At 39.8% G+C, this 14,823-nt stretch overlaps 1 protein-coding gene across 2 annotated transcripts in view; it reads right to left on the bottom strand.

Moving 5' to 3' along the window:
- Positions 1-13,605, bottom strand: part of LOC146308185 (leucine-rich repeat transmembrane neuronal protein 4) — a 159,883-nt gene extending 146,278 nt beyond the window's left edge. For both annotated transcript variants that reach the window (XM_084745750.1, XM_084745751.1), the window contains exon 1: positions 12,834-13,605. In XM_084745750.1, coding sequence (XP_084601876.1) covers positions 12,834-12,837 — 4 coding nt within the window. In that variant the 5' untranslated portion in view covers positions 12,838-13,605. The remainder of the gene's footprint in view (positions 1-12,833) is intronic.
- Between the last annotated feature and the right edge of the window lie 1,218 nt (positions 13,606-14,823).

Below are 14,823 nucleotides of genomic sequence, written 5' to 3'. Positions count from 1 at the left end.
ACAGAGTAAAAAGGGGCGGGACTTAGGGAGGGTCAATTAGGGGTGTAAATCAATACCCTTTAGTATTTGCAATATTATGTTTTGTGAGACTGTATCAATTCTCAAAACACTGAGGCTGTTAGATAGCTGTGTTCTTATCTGTACTCACTGTTCTGAATGCAAAAGAAAAGTTTTTTCTCATTAAATTGTATGCAATTGGCTGTAGGTAGGTACACACACACACACACACACACACACACACACACACACACACACACACAGGTACACACACACACACACACACACACACACACACACACACACACACACACACACACACACACACACACACACACACACACACACACACACACACACACACACACACACACACACAGAGTATGTAAATTGTAAAGATTTGCTGCTTTATTGTTTATGACAATAAATAAAGGTCTTTGCATTTTGGGCTTTTGGTTTGTCAAAAGAAGCTATTTAAAGGTATAACTTTGGACTATGGATAATTTAATATTGTATTGATTTTGGACGCACCTGTTGGTGCGGTTTCACAAGGTGGAGGACCCAAATGCAGACAACAGGTGGAGTTCCAGTTCAAAAAAGGTTTAATAAAATAAAACAACAAAACAAGGGCTTACATGAAATGCAGGGAGGTCAAAATCCAGAGTCCAACAAAACAGAATCCAAAAAGGCAAACTCAAAAACAAGCCAGGGGGAAAAAAAACACAGAAGAATCACAGGAGGGAGACACACAGGACGCAGGCTGACATACATGAAAAACAAGCACGAACTGACAAAGACACTGAGGAACACAGGGACTAAACAGAGGGAACTAACAAGACACAGGTGGGCAAACAGGTGAAAGACATGACAATCAAAAAGGGCGGGAAAAGAACAAAGACAGGAAGTAAAGACTAGACACACAAGGGAGAACCAAGACTACCAAAATAAAACAGGAAATCAACAAAAATCAAAACCATGACACCTATGGACAAAAGTGGTGTTACGTCCCCCACCATTATAACAAAATATAATGGCAAAATTATAGTATATATAAACATATACAGATATCACCTGTTTCATAACCAGTTACAAACATCTTTTAGTTGCTTTAATTTAATAAAGTATAAAATAAATACTATGAATACTACTTTAAGTTTAATCAACATGAATAAATAAAACTAATAAAACTGTTGATTTCACTTCCTGTATTATTTTTACAGTGCAGCTTACAAAATGCATGATGTTTTGGCAGGCGCCATGCTGATTTCACCAACTTATTAAAATTAATGTGTTCTATGTAGATGTGTTGAGCTTGAGCTAAAACATGGGATCTCTGGGCTTTGAGGATACTTTTGGTGCAGTTGAGGCAATACGCATGATTTCAGTTTTCTAGTATTTTCCCCTAATCTTTGCAGGATTTGTCAGAAATAATTCCCTGACATAGAGTGGCTGAGAGGCATCATACAGCATATGCTATCTAACATAGCCATTTCGCTCCTTGCCAAGCATCTGCTGATCCCATATGGGTATTGTATGTGTGTGGACTTGTGTGTGTCTAAGAGTGCGAGTGAGTGAGAGACACACTTACTGTTTGTTTTCAGAGGAATCTTTCATCATTCCTTACAGATGGAGGGAACCATGGAACTGTACAGATAATTTGTGCTGGCTATTGATTACACCAGCAGATACATCAATCATGTTTCTTCAACTCGGATCCACACAATTGTGATACTTTCACATAAATATTCCAGAGAGAAAAGATGGTGATCACAAGATGCGGTATTTCTGAGTGTAGTCAATGTATTCTTCTCAGGTTTCTGTATGTAACTTTAACTAATTTGCCAACAACACTGCGCCTCAAAGGCTTACAGAAAAAAAAAAAGCAGAGACAACAGAGGAACACTGATATAGAACAATGCCCATGTGTAATGTTCCATGTGCATTTAAAGCAATTTCAATAGACAACACTTTTGACTGAGGAACAGATTGTGTGGGCTGTTAAACATGAATGCATGTTTCCTACATTTTGTGTTTGACTCACATCCCAGGAGGGTGTCGAAACAGCCCCCTATTGCTTTTATTTCCCATGTGCATAATAGGCTTGCTTTATTAGAAGTGACTCCGCCATCTCTTTCAGATTGAGCCTGCCTCACAAGACACCTCTCTCCCCTTACTGACACTGTATGCGGTTTAATGAGCGCTCTGTGCGCTAATGCCTCTGTAAGCCATCTCCTTCCCCACTACTCCTCTAATCTTATTCACAAAGGAGCACGAGTCACCCTCTGAGGTGTCACTCATGGGGTTTGTCTCTCTATTACCTCTTACCTGATGTACCTCTCGCCATTACTGTTCTAACGCCATACCTACTTAGATGAACAATTTCTCCTTCCTTTAGTTCTCTCATCCTCTTGAAAATATGCTAGTTATGCATGTCCTTGAACCCTGCAGCCATTGGGATGTTTTTATAATGTGGAGTCTATTTTTATGCATATGGTCAAAAAATCTCCTCAGCCCTTTCACTTCCCTAGTTGAGTCCCATTTTCCTTCCCCAAACGCCTCTTTCTTCCTTACTAGTTTTCAGATCCAACTTTCAGGTAGGGTCCATGATAAAAATCAGTACTGTGACATACTGCAGTCACATGATGCCTACTGCACACATATCACACAATTCAGAACAGACTCTGATTGGTCAGCAGACTCATCCCAAGGCACCCCGCGCTGCAGTTCAAGGCTGGATTACAAAGCTTCAGAAAGGGATACCGTCACACTGAAGCCAACAGAGTTGGTGCAACGCTCTTGTTAGCATTACCTTAATGTCAGCCTTTCCCTCTCCGCGTACTTCTGGGCTAACCCCGTCACTTTTAGAGCAGTTAGGAAACAACATACAAGACTCTTTTTGGTCTTGAGAAGCTGCAGCATTTATTAACTGACACACTGTAACCTGCAATGTGCAGCCAGAGTGACAACTTATTCCTATGTTTCAGTTTCAGCAGTGCTATGAGCAGCAACTGCAGTCTGCTCTCCTTCACTTGCACGCCGCACACACTTACGCGCTGCCTTATTCCTTTTACTCCTTAAAGGAGCTACACTGCACTTATGACAGTAGTGGTATGCTGCCATTCTTTAAAAATATGTTGCTTTGTCACAGTAAGAAAAGATCCATACCATCACAGCTGGCAGGGATGCATGATAAATATCAGTGCAGGTAAATTATCCTATACTTTCACAGCTATATCAGTCTATATTGGTATCAGCATATATTTTGTCTAATTTGCTCTTTCTTTGGGGTATGTTGTTGTTGTTGTTTTTGTTGTTGTTTTTTGGCAGTTCTGCATAAATTATTAATGCCAGTGAACGTGTTCTGATTCAGTGCCCTGATGTCATTTTGGACAATAAAGTTTATTGAACTAGGGATGTTGCAATATATCACAATAAAAAAAAAAAGTCGTCTCTTCCATCCCCAGTGATAACTGTAAAATATTCTGCTTGATAACTACATCTGCAGGATTATTGTGTTCATGAATATATAGGGATGCATGACACATTTCAGCATTTAAGTGGGGAACGCGAGTGGGGGAGGGCTGGATGGAGCACTTTTTTTAAAGGGATGGCACGTCGCCTTATCTCCCAATCTGTCCAGCTCCAATTTCGCTCAGCTACTGCTTACACCACAAGTCTGATGTATTCCTAAGTACGCACCGCACAGACACCCACACTATTTTAAGTCAAAACTCGGCTGTTGTGAAGTTGATAATGGAGTTCACAAAGTACTTTAAAAAAGTAACACAGAAGTCATACGGGTTTGCTATCCCTGTAAAACTAACAGATGATAGTAATGTGGTACAAGAAAAAAATGTGGAGACATCGTTTCAGTCAGTAAAGATTCATTCTGGAATCTAAAAACACACCAGCAGCAGCAGAGAGAGTGGGAGGGAGAGAGCGTGTGAAACATGGACAGATGTGCTGACTTGATTTAAACAGTTTATGATCATGAATCATACTATTACCACACAGTTCTGTGGTGCATTATTTCTTTTATTCCAAGTCCAATTTGTATTTTTTACTTTTAACTTTTAACACTTTAGTGTGTATGAAGTGCAAACTGATATAAAACTTTTTTGATGATAAATCCTGATGTTACTGTACAGTTATGTGCTTTATACACTGCAGACTGAAATATCTGTCTGTGTATCTGTCAGACAGATGCTCGTCTCATCTGTCATCTGTAAATGATCCTGCTGCTTTAATACAAAAACAGGAATATTGTGCAGCGTTTAGTCATCATATAGACTGACCTGAAAAAGGGTGAGGATTTTTTCCCTCAGAGGACAAATAATCTATCAACAAAATAAACTATTTTTAACAATAATAATAGTGAAGAAATAAATTGATACATGTTAATAGCGACCAAAAACCACTGCTGGTTCTGTGGTGTTGGAATTTTAAATCTGAAGCCTGCAATTCCATAGAAGCTTCAATTGACTTTTCCATTGAAGCTTTTAGTGCTTTTTGGCTTACAGGCTACAGTTTAAACTAAAGCTGAATTGCAATGCAGATTTTTCTCTCACCGCACTCACCCACATGCTCTGTTTCAAGCTGATAAATTAACAACCAATTATGGGAAATATGTATTAATATTTATTATTCAGATATTTACTATTCAAGCTGTAATAATATCTGTTTTGACAAATATGTTTAAGTTAAGCTCTTCAGAAAAATGCTTTAAAAAAGCCAAAGTATTTTTGTAAAGTTTTTCGATGAACTTCATTTGAAAAACTCAAAAAACATTTGCAGAGTCAGAACTGTTGTTTATATTTGTTGTAATAGTAATGTTAGTTAGATTTAGTTTGGTCAAAGCTATGGGATATAACATATTGCCCTTTCTTACCATCAGTTGTGCATAACGTAAAGGATATATGAACTTTAAAATACAAAAATGTATCTCATAGTACACTAATTATCAGTTATTGGTGTTGTTTGGAAAACATACATATTGTGCATCCCTGTTTTTAGGATGAATTTCTTGCTCTCTCTTTTAGTGTTCACTGTAAGAATATATCGATTTGTGCTTCTCATTTTTCTTTGCCACCCTCTGCAGCTATCCGTCTAAATCTAATATGGCTGGATGGGTCAAAGCTAAAGTTTGTCTAAAGGCATGTGCGTAATGCTTAGTTATGCAGCAGACAGCCGTGCTGTCCTCAGCACGAGAAGATAGCTATTTCTGCCTCTCAACCCTAACACATAGAGAGAGTAAGTGCACTTTACTGCTGACCTAAAATAAAACCAAATGTAGCTTAATAACTTGGCAAATGGACTCGCTAACTGGTGCACTTTGAGTGCACACAAGTGGCTCATTGCTATTTGCTGCCTGTCATTGACAAAATGCTACCAGCCTCAGCCTTGACTGCACATAGAGACTGGACAGCAGCCGAACACACAGGGAAGGACGTCCCCTGACCGGCCTAAGCCATCCTATTAGTCTCCAATTATCTTTGAGATGATAGTAAGGCCTGCCAAGTTAGACCCATTTCAACAGTGGTTGGAAAACATTTAGTCCTGGTTTGGCCATCTTGTATTTGTAGCATTGATTACGAAGAATATAGAAAAGCGCCGCAGGGAGTGTTGTCATGAATAATGTGTGCACACAGACACACAAACACACACACATATATATATGCATACTGTATATATATATATATAATCAAACAAGGGGCAAAAACAATGCCCCTTGTCTGATTCTTGATTTCCCCTGGTAGCAACAGTTCCATGCAGGTGGAGTGATGAAGAATAACCAATCAGCCTTCACTCTTCACTGTACTGCAGTGGATTTCACTACAGTACTTTTCACTATGGTTGCTGTGACAACCCAGCATATTGAAAAATTGGACAAATTTGGGATACTGAAATTACTGTGGATACCATCCTAAAACAAAGGGTAAATAAACAGTAAGCTGGAGACAGCTCCTCCCCTTTATCATTATATCTAAGTGACACGCTGCTAATGGAAGTTCTGTTCCAGGTACCAGGGTTCAATACGAACTGGGCTGTAACCTCATATGTCACTGTAAAGGTTGTAATTTGTTTCTTCTGCCGTGAAACCCTGGATACCCAGCAGAAGACCATGCAGCATCCTGGTCAAGTTGACCCAATGAATCTACAGTGATGTCTCTGTGTTCATCAGCGGGCCACACGGCCCTGACCAGAGGGTGCAAAACACTAAAACACCCACAGTGCTGAAGAGAGAAAGTAATCATTTTGTGTGTTGTACAGCTGCAGCAATAAGTCAATCAACTGATTAGTTGTCTACTATTATTTACTGCTATTATTGATCACTTAATCATTTGAGTCACTTTTTTAGAAAGACCTGTCCAGAGTCACTGACTTCAACTTCTATGTAAAACATGTCTTTTTTATTTTGTCCTTTGATCACCTTGGGCTTTGGGAAACTGATTATTATTTTTTTTATCATTTTCTGACATTTTATGGACAAAACAATGAATTAATTAATCAAGAAAATGATCTAAAGATGAAAGATGAAAATAATCATTCGAGTTGTGCATCTTTGGATGGAGGACGTGTTTGGAAAGTGGAGATATTCTGACTGGGGCTAGGGGACATGGACAAAATCAAATCAGTATTGTAGGGATGACTATTAATCATTTTACAAAATATTAACACAATGAGATTTTTGATAAATAATTTCAGTAATGTGGGTATAATGACTAAGTGGGTAAAGGCTTATAATAGAACAGCTAAAACACCAGTTCAGAAAATTACACCACTTTACAGGTAAAGCTTTTAAAACCAGGAAAATACTTATGCCATATTTTGATATAACAATATCAAAGATCTAAGACAATATCTAGTCTAATATCACGACACAGATATACTGTTGATATATTACCAGCCCTAAAAAAAAATCCAAATTCTCTGATGTCAGCCTCTTAAATATGAAATTTTCTGATTTCTTTAGTCCTCTATTACAGCAAACTGATTATCTGTGGGTTTTGTATAAAACAAATCATTTGTAGATGTCACCTCAGACTTTTTGGAAACAGTGATCACAATTTCACCATTTTGTGACATTTTATGGACCAAACAACTAATTCATTGCATGTGACCACACAAAACATCTATCACTTTTTCATACATCAGCAGATTAATTTACCTGATCTTCACAGGTCTTTCAGTTCCTTGAAAAGTAGCTCCTGGGAATAAAATTTCTGAGTACTCTGGGTACAAATTGGGGATGTGCACAATTAGTTGAATACAAAATTAAATGTTGCCACCCTCACACCTCGACACCAGTAATACTAGTCCGTTAAACTATTTATCAATATTTTATTCACGCACAACACCTATTAACTGTTGCCTCTAAAATGTTATGCAGACACCCACCACTAGGCGGAGCTGCGACCCCATCAGACAGCAGCCCCTCTTGTCATACGCCGTAAGCATATAAGCATCTATGGCCCATGCAACCTCAGATGTTTTCATCAGCAAAGTCAGACAGATGACAGCTCGTAAAGCCAATACTGTTTAGCAGTGTTTTAATCTAGAAAATGGAAAAAATGTTGAATGTAGACTGTGACAGAATATACTGATATATAACCACTCGAACGTGATCACATTCAGCGCAGACACGCACATTAACCTGCAAGGAGAACAGCTGCTGCTGCTAGTACTGCTAACGTTAGCCGCAGTGTGCAGCAGGCTTGCAGCTATCATTTGCTCACAGACACTGTCACCCTCTTTGGTCTGAAAACGCGAAGCATTTAGTGGGTTGTCTTATTTTGTATGTACTTAAATGTGCAATGTAGCGCAAAGTGGCTACTGTGATCAACAGCTTAAAATGCTCAATTTTAACAGCTTTCTGAGTGTTTTCTTGCTGTCCAACTAGTCTAAATTAAAATTTGCGTTTTATCAACAGGGACATTTGTCACCAGGAACATCACTAGTGGAAATGTAGCTTAAATTGTAATGGTTCAGCTTAGGTTAGCAGAAAGGAAATGTATTATGATAGTCCTTACGAGTATAGAAACACTGTCTAACATTGCTGAACATAAGATTATTTTAGTACATACACATGTGTTACTGGTGAACCTTTCCTCTGTGTACTCTCTCGTGTACCAGCCTTAAGCTCCATGTATCTAGCCCCTACAAACCTGAACAGGATAAGCATGTACTGTAGATAATGGATGCTGGATCCCAAGTGCTTCGTAACCTATTGATTTTTTCTTTCAAAATAAGCAAATGTAAATAACAAATGCCAAGATATTGCCCTCAACGGGCATGTTGATCCCAGCCTCTGTTCACCTGCTTCACCTGACATTTCAACAATGCTGCCTGTTGGATGCTGTAGGGCCGGCAGAAGGTCATCTGTTGCCTATACAGAGCAACTGTGAACTCGCAGATGAGCCGGTATGGCTGCTAGCCCACTGATTTTAGTTTTAACAAAGTGAGATAGCATCTATTGAAAGGTCGCCATTCTTTTTCCACAGCAAAAATATGTTTTAGATCAGGGGCTTTTTGAAAGCAGTAAGCAGGCTTCCCCAAGTGGACTACAAACAGTTTTGAGGGAAGCTCAGCGAATGGAAATGAAAAAAATATTAAATTAGATATCAAAAGCACACCACATGCAATAGCCTAAATGAGTGTGATTTGGTTAAAAAGAGTATAGAGAACTGTACTGTTTTTCCCACTTTCCCAGAGTCAGAAACCTTTTTTTTTTTTAAGTCTCGGTAGTCTGACATAATGTAACAGCAGTATTGGGCAATCTTGGCTCAATGGCTGAGTGTCAGTGGGATCAAATATTATACTAATGTTCAGGACTGGGTGATATAGCTCAAAAGTCTATCATGACTGTTAAGTTTCATAGCAGTAGATATCGATAATTGTCGATCATGTAGCTTGTGCACTCCAAAGGGTGGAAGCACTGAGATGCTAAAAGAAGTTTGTTGTTTTACTGATCTTGTTTGGGAAGTAATGCAATTTAAACAAAAAGCTGTTCTGATAGTTGTTGATCCATCCATCTGTACATTTTCTTTTGCTTATCAGCAGTGGCAGCATTGGGATATGATAGTGTTCATGAGCCCGAGCGTATTCATTTTGTGTTTTCATGGCAGCTTGTATTCAATGTATCTACATGAAACTGTCAAACACTTTATCAAACTATGTTCTGATAGATATTGCTAAGGGGGGGGGCGCCTTTCTCCACCTTTCGTGGAAAAAAACAACAATAGTCACAGGTGAAAAGACGATCAGAATTGGTTCAAATGTGAGATTTTTCATCTACTATTAGACGATGCTGATTGAATGTTCACATTTAGACTTTGTGCAAATAATAGCCCATTGTCACTGTGGCCTTTCACTAACAAAATGCACCAAATTTCTCAGTTGACAGCCAGCTTTGAAAAAAAACACAAAAAAGATCAAACTCTACCACATACAGGACTTCAACTGCAGTTGCCTATCTATATCCAATCTTCCTTTACAAATAAATGCCTTTGTTGCTCTTTATAATATCTCCTGGTGCATATACCTCATGAATAATTGAAGCTGTAACCGATACACCTAAGTATTAGTTAGGCTACAGTAAGAAGTGCAGTTTCTTTGTTCTACATTAAGAACATCTCTCATTACGATGTCCTGGACGCTGCTTGTTGGCAGCATACGCCCTATATGATTTATATTTATGACATTTTATATTAAACATTAAATGCATTGAAATTATGTCTCTGTGCAGGCCTGTGAATTATGAGTCACACAAATCAAAATCATCTCGCTTAGATCTTAGATGTTTATACCGAATATAAACCAATTTTCAGCTAGATACAAATGTTGAAATCCCAGTTGGTGCTCACTGGGTTGTCTGAAGGGAGGCTCAGGGCTTCACACTTTGAAAACCCCTGTTTTAGATGTAGGAAAGGTGTCATTGAGGTCTTAAAATGTACCTTAAAGCTCTGCAACTGCGTCTCTGGCTGTAGCTTTTTACTACCCCTGCCCTACTGTTCTCTTTTTGCAAAGCAGATCTCCAATGATATGGTCCATGAAACATAAGTGCATTGCACGCTGTTAATGAAGAGCATCACAGTCAGATACAATGGTGGATAACTGAGACTACAGCGCCATGTAATCTTCCAATAATTGTGGGCAACAGCATGAGGCTATATGGTTGACAAAAGTTGCAATTTTGGACTGGTGTGTGCACCTGGACACGCGTCTCTAGGCATCTTTGTGCACCTGCATGTGCATGTAACTCTTGCACTTTAAGTCAGTAGGAGTTTCTGACAGAAGAAACATTGGCTGCATTACAGAAAAAATAAATCTTAACTGTTTGTCCTGTCTTGGCCAAAGTTTCAAAGACAGGAAAAATTCTAACTTCCTGGAGCAGCAGTTCCTACACTCTAAATCAGACATCACATCTAAACTGATTTAAGAAATGGTAATCCACTCATCCTGCCATCCCTGTATCTGCGTTTAGAACGTACCCAAGGCTGCCTGTATCCTTGACAACGACTGTCTCAACCAACTTGTCACTGGCTAGTTAGCTTGCTATGATGGACATGAAAAGACAGCTGCTCAGTTTTATCTCTGATGAGTCAGAGACCTTAGTTGTGTCTGTGGAAGAGAGGAAACCCCTTTCTCCAGAGCCTGACATAGTATGTCAATCAAATTCAAAATTAATCATCTTGGGAGTCGTCTTAGCATCCATTAATACACGGTCCGGACAATCTTCAGTGTCATCATACAGTTTGAGACGCCTTTCAATCACAATAGTCAGAGCACTCAACATTAGGGGTTGCTCGCTTGCCCAGTCAAGTAAAATGCCGTGTTGAGCTGGTAAGTCAAGCAGCTCAGTTGCCCAACCAGGCAAGTGTTAATTTAGGAACATAAATTATTTGGTTTTTGATTAATCACTAAGTAATTTTTCATGCAAAAATTCCTGTTTTCAGCCTCTCACATGTGAAGACGTCCCATCTTTCTTTGCTTATTATCACAACAAGACTTTGCTTGAGGTTCTTGAAGGCTCTTCTAACATCTTCAAGAACCTCAAGCAAGTGCCTACGACAGCTCCTAGTGAATGAGCAGCCCTTGGTTAAACATGACAGTTAACTTAAACCTTTGTTGTTATTTGATAACTGCTAATAAATAAGACAATTTGTAAAGGGGCACACAAGAACTGACTTGGGGCAAACATTAACATTAACATAATATTAACAAAAGAATTAACATTGAACCCTGTTAGAAGATCACGTTGTTTTTCATTGTCATTGCCATACAGACCTAACAACACTGGTGCTGCCACTTTTAGCAAGTATTTTAAATTTAGGACATGGTTCGTGGTATCTTAACTTAGGACTCCTATCTTAGGTAAATTCTTCAGTTGGGATGGTTCTAAAATAGCTAAAATCTTATCCAAAGACTGCATTTTTTTTTTCCCTAAATGCAGTTAAGAAACACATTTGTGATGTCAAAAATCCTAAATGTCCCCCTACACTGAGACGAGATGGGATTCCAGACTTCTGTAATGAAGCTCCGGGCCCATAAAGCAGCCTTCTTTGATTAACCATATATGGCTGCTTTGCAGTACACATAAATTGCGTCTGAGCTCCCACAGCCTGTACTGTATGGCTTTGTGTGCCGTTGTAGCTTATATTGATGTGGTGCAGTAACCCACTGTGGGTCAATATATCATGCGGCCTCACAATTAATGGCACAGCACCACCAGTGAACTTGGCCATCTGTATACCAGTTAAGGATGGCTGAGGAGATTAGGCTACCTCAGATAATAGTATCAGACAAAGAGAGTGCAAGTGATGGGAGAAGAAACCCAGATTATTTGATTTTTTTTTTGAGAGAGAGAGAGAGAGAAAGGTGGTGAAATACTACTAAATTCCAATAGAGGGACTTGGTGAAAGGGGGGTCCAAAAAGGTGGTGGGAGGCGGTCAAAAAATCTGATTATATATAACTGATAATAAGATGAGGGACACAAACACGCACTACTGAAGGAGAGGGTATTGACCACACACACACACACACACACACACACACACACACACACACACACACACAGAGTATTGATAGATGGACGCACAGTTTTATGCTCGATTTGGAGAGTCCCTCTTGATAGCAGGTGCAGAATACGACGACTTTCTTGAATGAGAATCAGTCTGCTAAGCAAAACCTGCACGACCCGGTGCCTTCAGCCCCCACAAGAGTTTTGGAGGTGGGGGGAGGCGTTGTAGCACCGAGATGAGACCGGACAATAGGCTCCGTGCGTACAGATTAAGGACAATCAATGATTATGCAGGGCCACGCTTTATAAAGTTGACTGGCTTCCAACATTTACCCGTGATTAGCATTTCAGTCCATGTCAATGAGGCAGACAGTCTAACTAGTCAAGGGGAAAAAAAGGGGGATAGTCCTCAGTTAGAGGCAGGGTTATTTGATTTGCGCGTGATTTTTTGAGACAAATCTTAGAAACTGAAATAGAAAGACAAGTGTCCTCAGTCTGTAATAAGCCAGACCGTCAGGAAATGGAGGAAAAACACATTGCAGCTCTGCGACTAACAGGCTACAGCACAGGATTCAGCCACATTCCTCAAGCTTCACGAACCACTTAGCAAAAAAAAAAAAAGAAAAAAAAAGACGCCAAAAACCCTTATTAGATGAAGTGCATCTGAAAAGACGACCATTTTTGATGCATTCAAACCAGGTTCTTCTCGAAGGAGGCAAGACATTTTGTGGTGTGTTGTGAGAAAGGAGGACAGCAGGAGTGCATTCGGAACCAACCCACGCTATGAAAAAAGACAGTAACATAAACAGAACTTACCCATATCCGCGTATCTGTCAGCTCCAGCCTACAGGTTTTAATGGCTTCTTGTGCGCGACATCCGAGTCCGCATGACGCGCTCTTCTCCACAGACAGGTACCGTCCTAATCCACTAGCCCGGTCTCTCCGCGCAGCCGCCGACTCCAAAGCGCACCTGCCCTTTACTCTCCCGGACCTGGATGCGCTATCCGGTTCAGTTCTGCATCTATAACCGTACAGCTGAACCGGGCCGATTGTCATTTACTTCCAACTCCAGATTATAAGGGTGCAAAAAGCAAAAAAAATAAATAAAAAATCCGGTTTCACAACTCCCTATCCATGTCTTCTTCGCAGGGGAAAGAATCGTTCTCTTTTTTTTTTTCAAGTTACAGCCAAAAAGAGTACCGCAGCAGGCGCAGACAATACCCAAGCCACATCCAAGTAATTCATGTCAGTCTCACATGGAGATTCCGCAAAAATCCTCACGCCAAACTTCACAAATGCGCACACATGATGCAAAAAAAACACAGAAGGTTATTTTCCAAAAGGAGTCAAGCAGCCCTTTAGATTCCTTCTCTCCGGCGTCTCTATTCGTCTCAAGGATGCTCGGCTCAGTCTGCTCCGCGCATGGCGCACACGGAAAGTAACGCTCGTTTATCCACAAGTCTCTGTGCGAAACGCTGTCACCGACGAGCGTCGCGGGATGATAGTCATATATCCAAATATCCACCTTTTCGTCCAAATGTGCCGTTCGGTCTCGGTGTCGCTCGGTTTGAAATACAGCATGACGCTGTTGTTAATCACGTCTGCATGTCAAGGCAACTTTGTCAGGGAGAAGCGGAATGCCCTCTTCTGGTGAGACTGCGACCCGTGAGCTCGTCCAGAGAGGGTGCATCGAGAGTTAAAATGTTACGGCGGTGGCACGGTTTGGAGAGGGGAAGGGTGCCACGGACCAAACCGAAATGGATCCGGTCATCACAGTGGAGTGAAATGTTACAAAAGAGACCCCCCTTCATTCATTTTAATCGCTTCATTATGTGCCTGAGCTGAAGGAAATCACGTTTCTTTTAAAAAAGAAGTGTTCTCACACTTCGGTATTAAGTATTCATGAATGCAACATACGCATTTGTAGGAGATAATAAGGAATTCATTAAGATATATTTGCAGTAGTGTGGGTGTGTGTGTGTGCTCGTCTATATTTGTGAGGACCATCTTGAGTATTTCAGACTGAATTCTTTTTTCTTAATCTCATTTCGAACGATCTGTAAGGTTGTTTTGGGTAAACTGAAATGGACAGTTCACCCAAAATATTCAAAATACACATTTTTTACCTCCTGTAGTGCAATTTATCCATCTAGACCTGGGTGTCAAACTTTATTTCCTCCAACCTCAACATTATGCTTCCCCTGTAGGCTATACTTGTTATCATGTTATATAATTGCCTCTGTATTCGATTATTATTGGTTTTTGGTAATAACTAGCTGTGAAAGTAGTTAGCAAGCAGACGTTGAAATGCAGAGTTGCCAGGTCTGTGACAAAACCAGCACAAATCCAGCCCACTGGCCAATAAAAAGAGGGGTGTTTCTGTGTATGTGCTGATCTGGAGTCACTAAATAAAATTTTCATTTCTTTATTTATAGATGTTTTTTTATTTTATGAATATAAATTGCATGCAAAATAGTCAACCCAGCCAGAGTAACCTGTGGTAACACTTCAAAAGCCAACCCAAAGCTAACCCAGTTTTGTGGGATAACCACAGACCGGGCAATTCCATTCAAGTATACAACTATTATACATTCCTTTTAAATACATGAAATATATTAAGTAGTATAAGTAATTAAGTCAAATCAACAATAAGGGTTGTTTTAGTTTATGTAGCCTTCAAGCAAGATTTCAAATCCAAATTGTATGTTTGCTTAAAAATTAAATGATGGCATTTTAAGAGGCTGCTACCACTAAGCTGTGTGCAGTTTCAAGTAGGAACTACTTTCTTTATGCCATGGCAATATAG

Source organism: Lutjanus erythropterus, chromosome 20, assembly GCF_056507025.1.
Source record: "Lutjanus erythropterus isolate fLutEry1 chromosome 20, fLutEry1.hap2, whole genome shotgun sequence".
NCBI classification, from domain to species: Eukaryota; Metazoa; Chordata; class Actinopteri; order Lutjaniformes; family Lutjanidae; genus Lutjanus; species Lutjanus erythropterus.
Note: the sequence above shows the minus strand (reverse complement) of the source record. Positions and strands in the feature narration are given on the sequence as shown.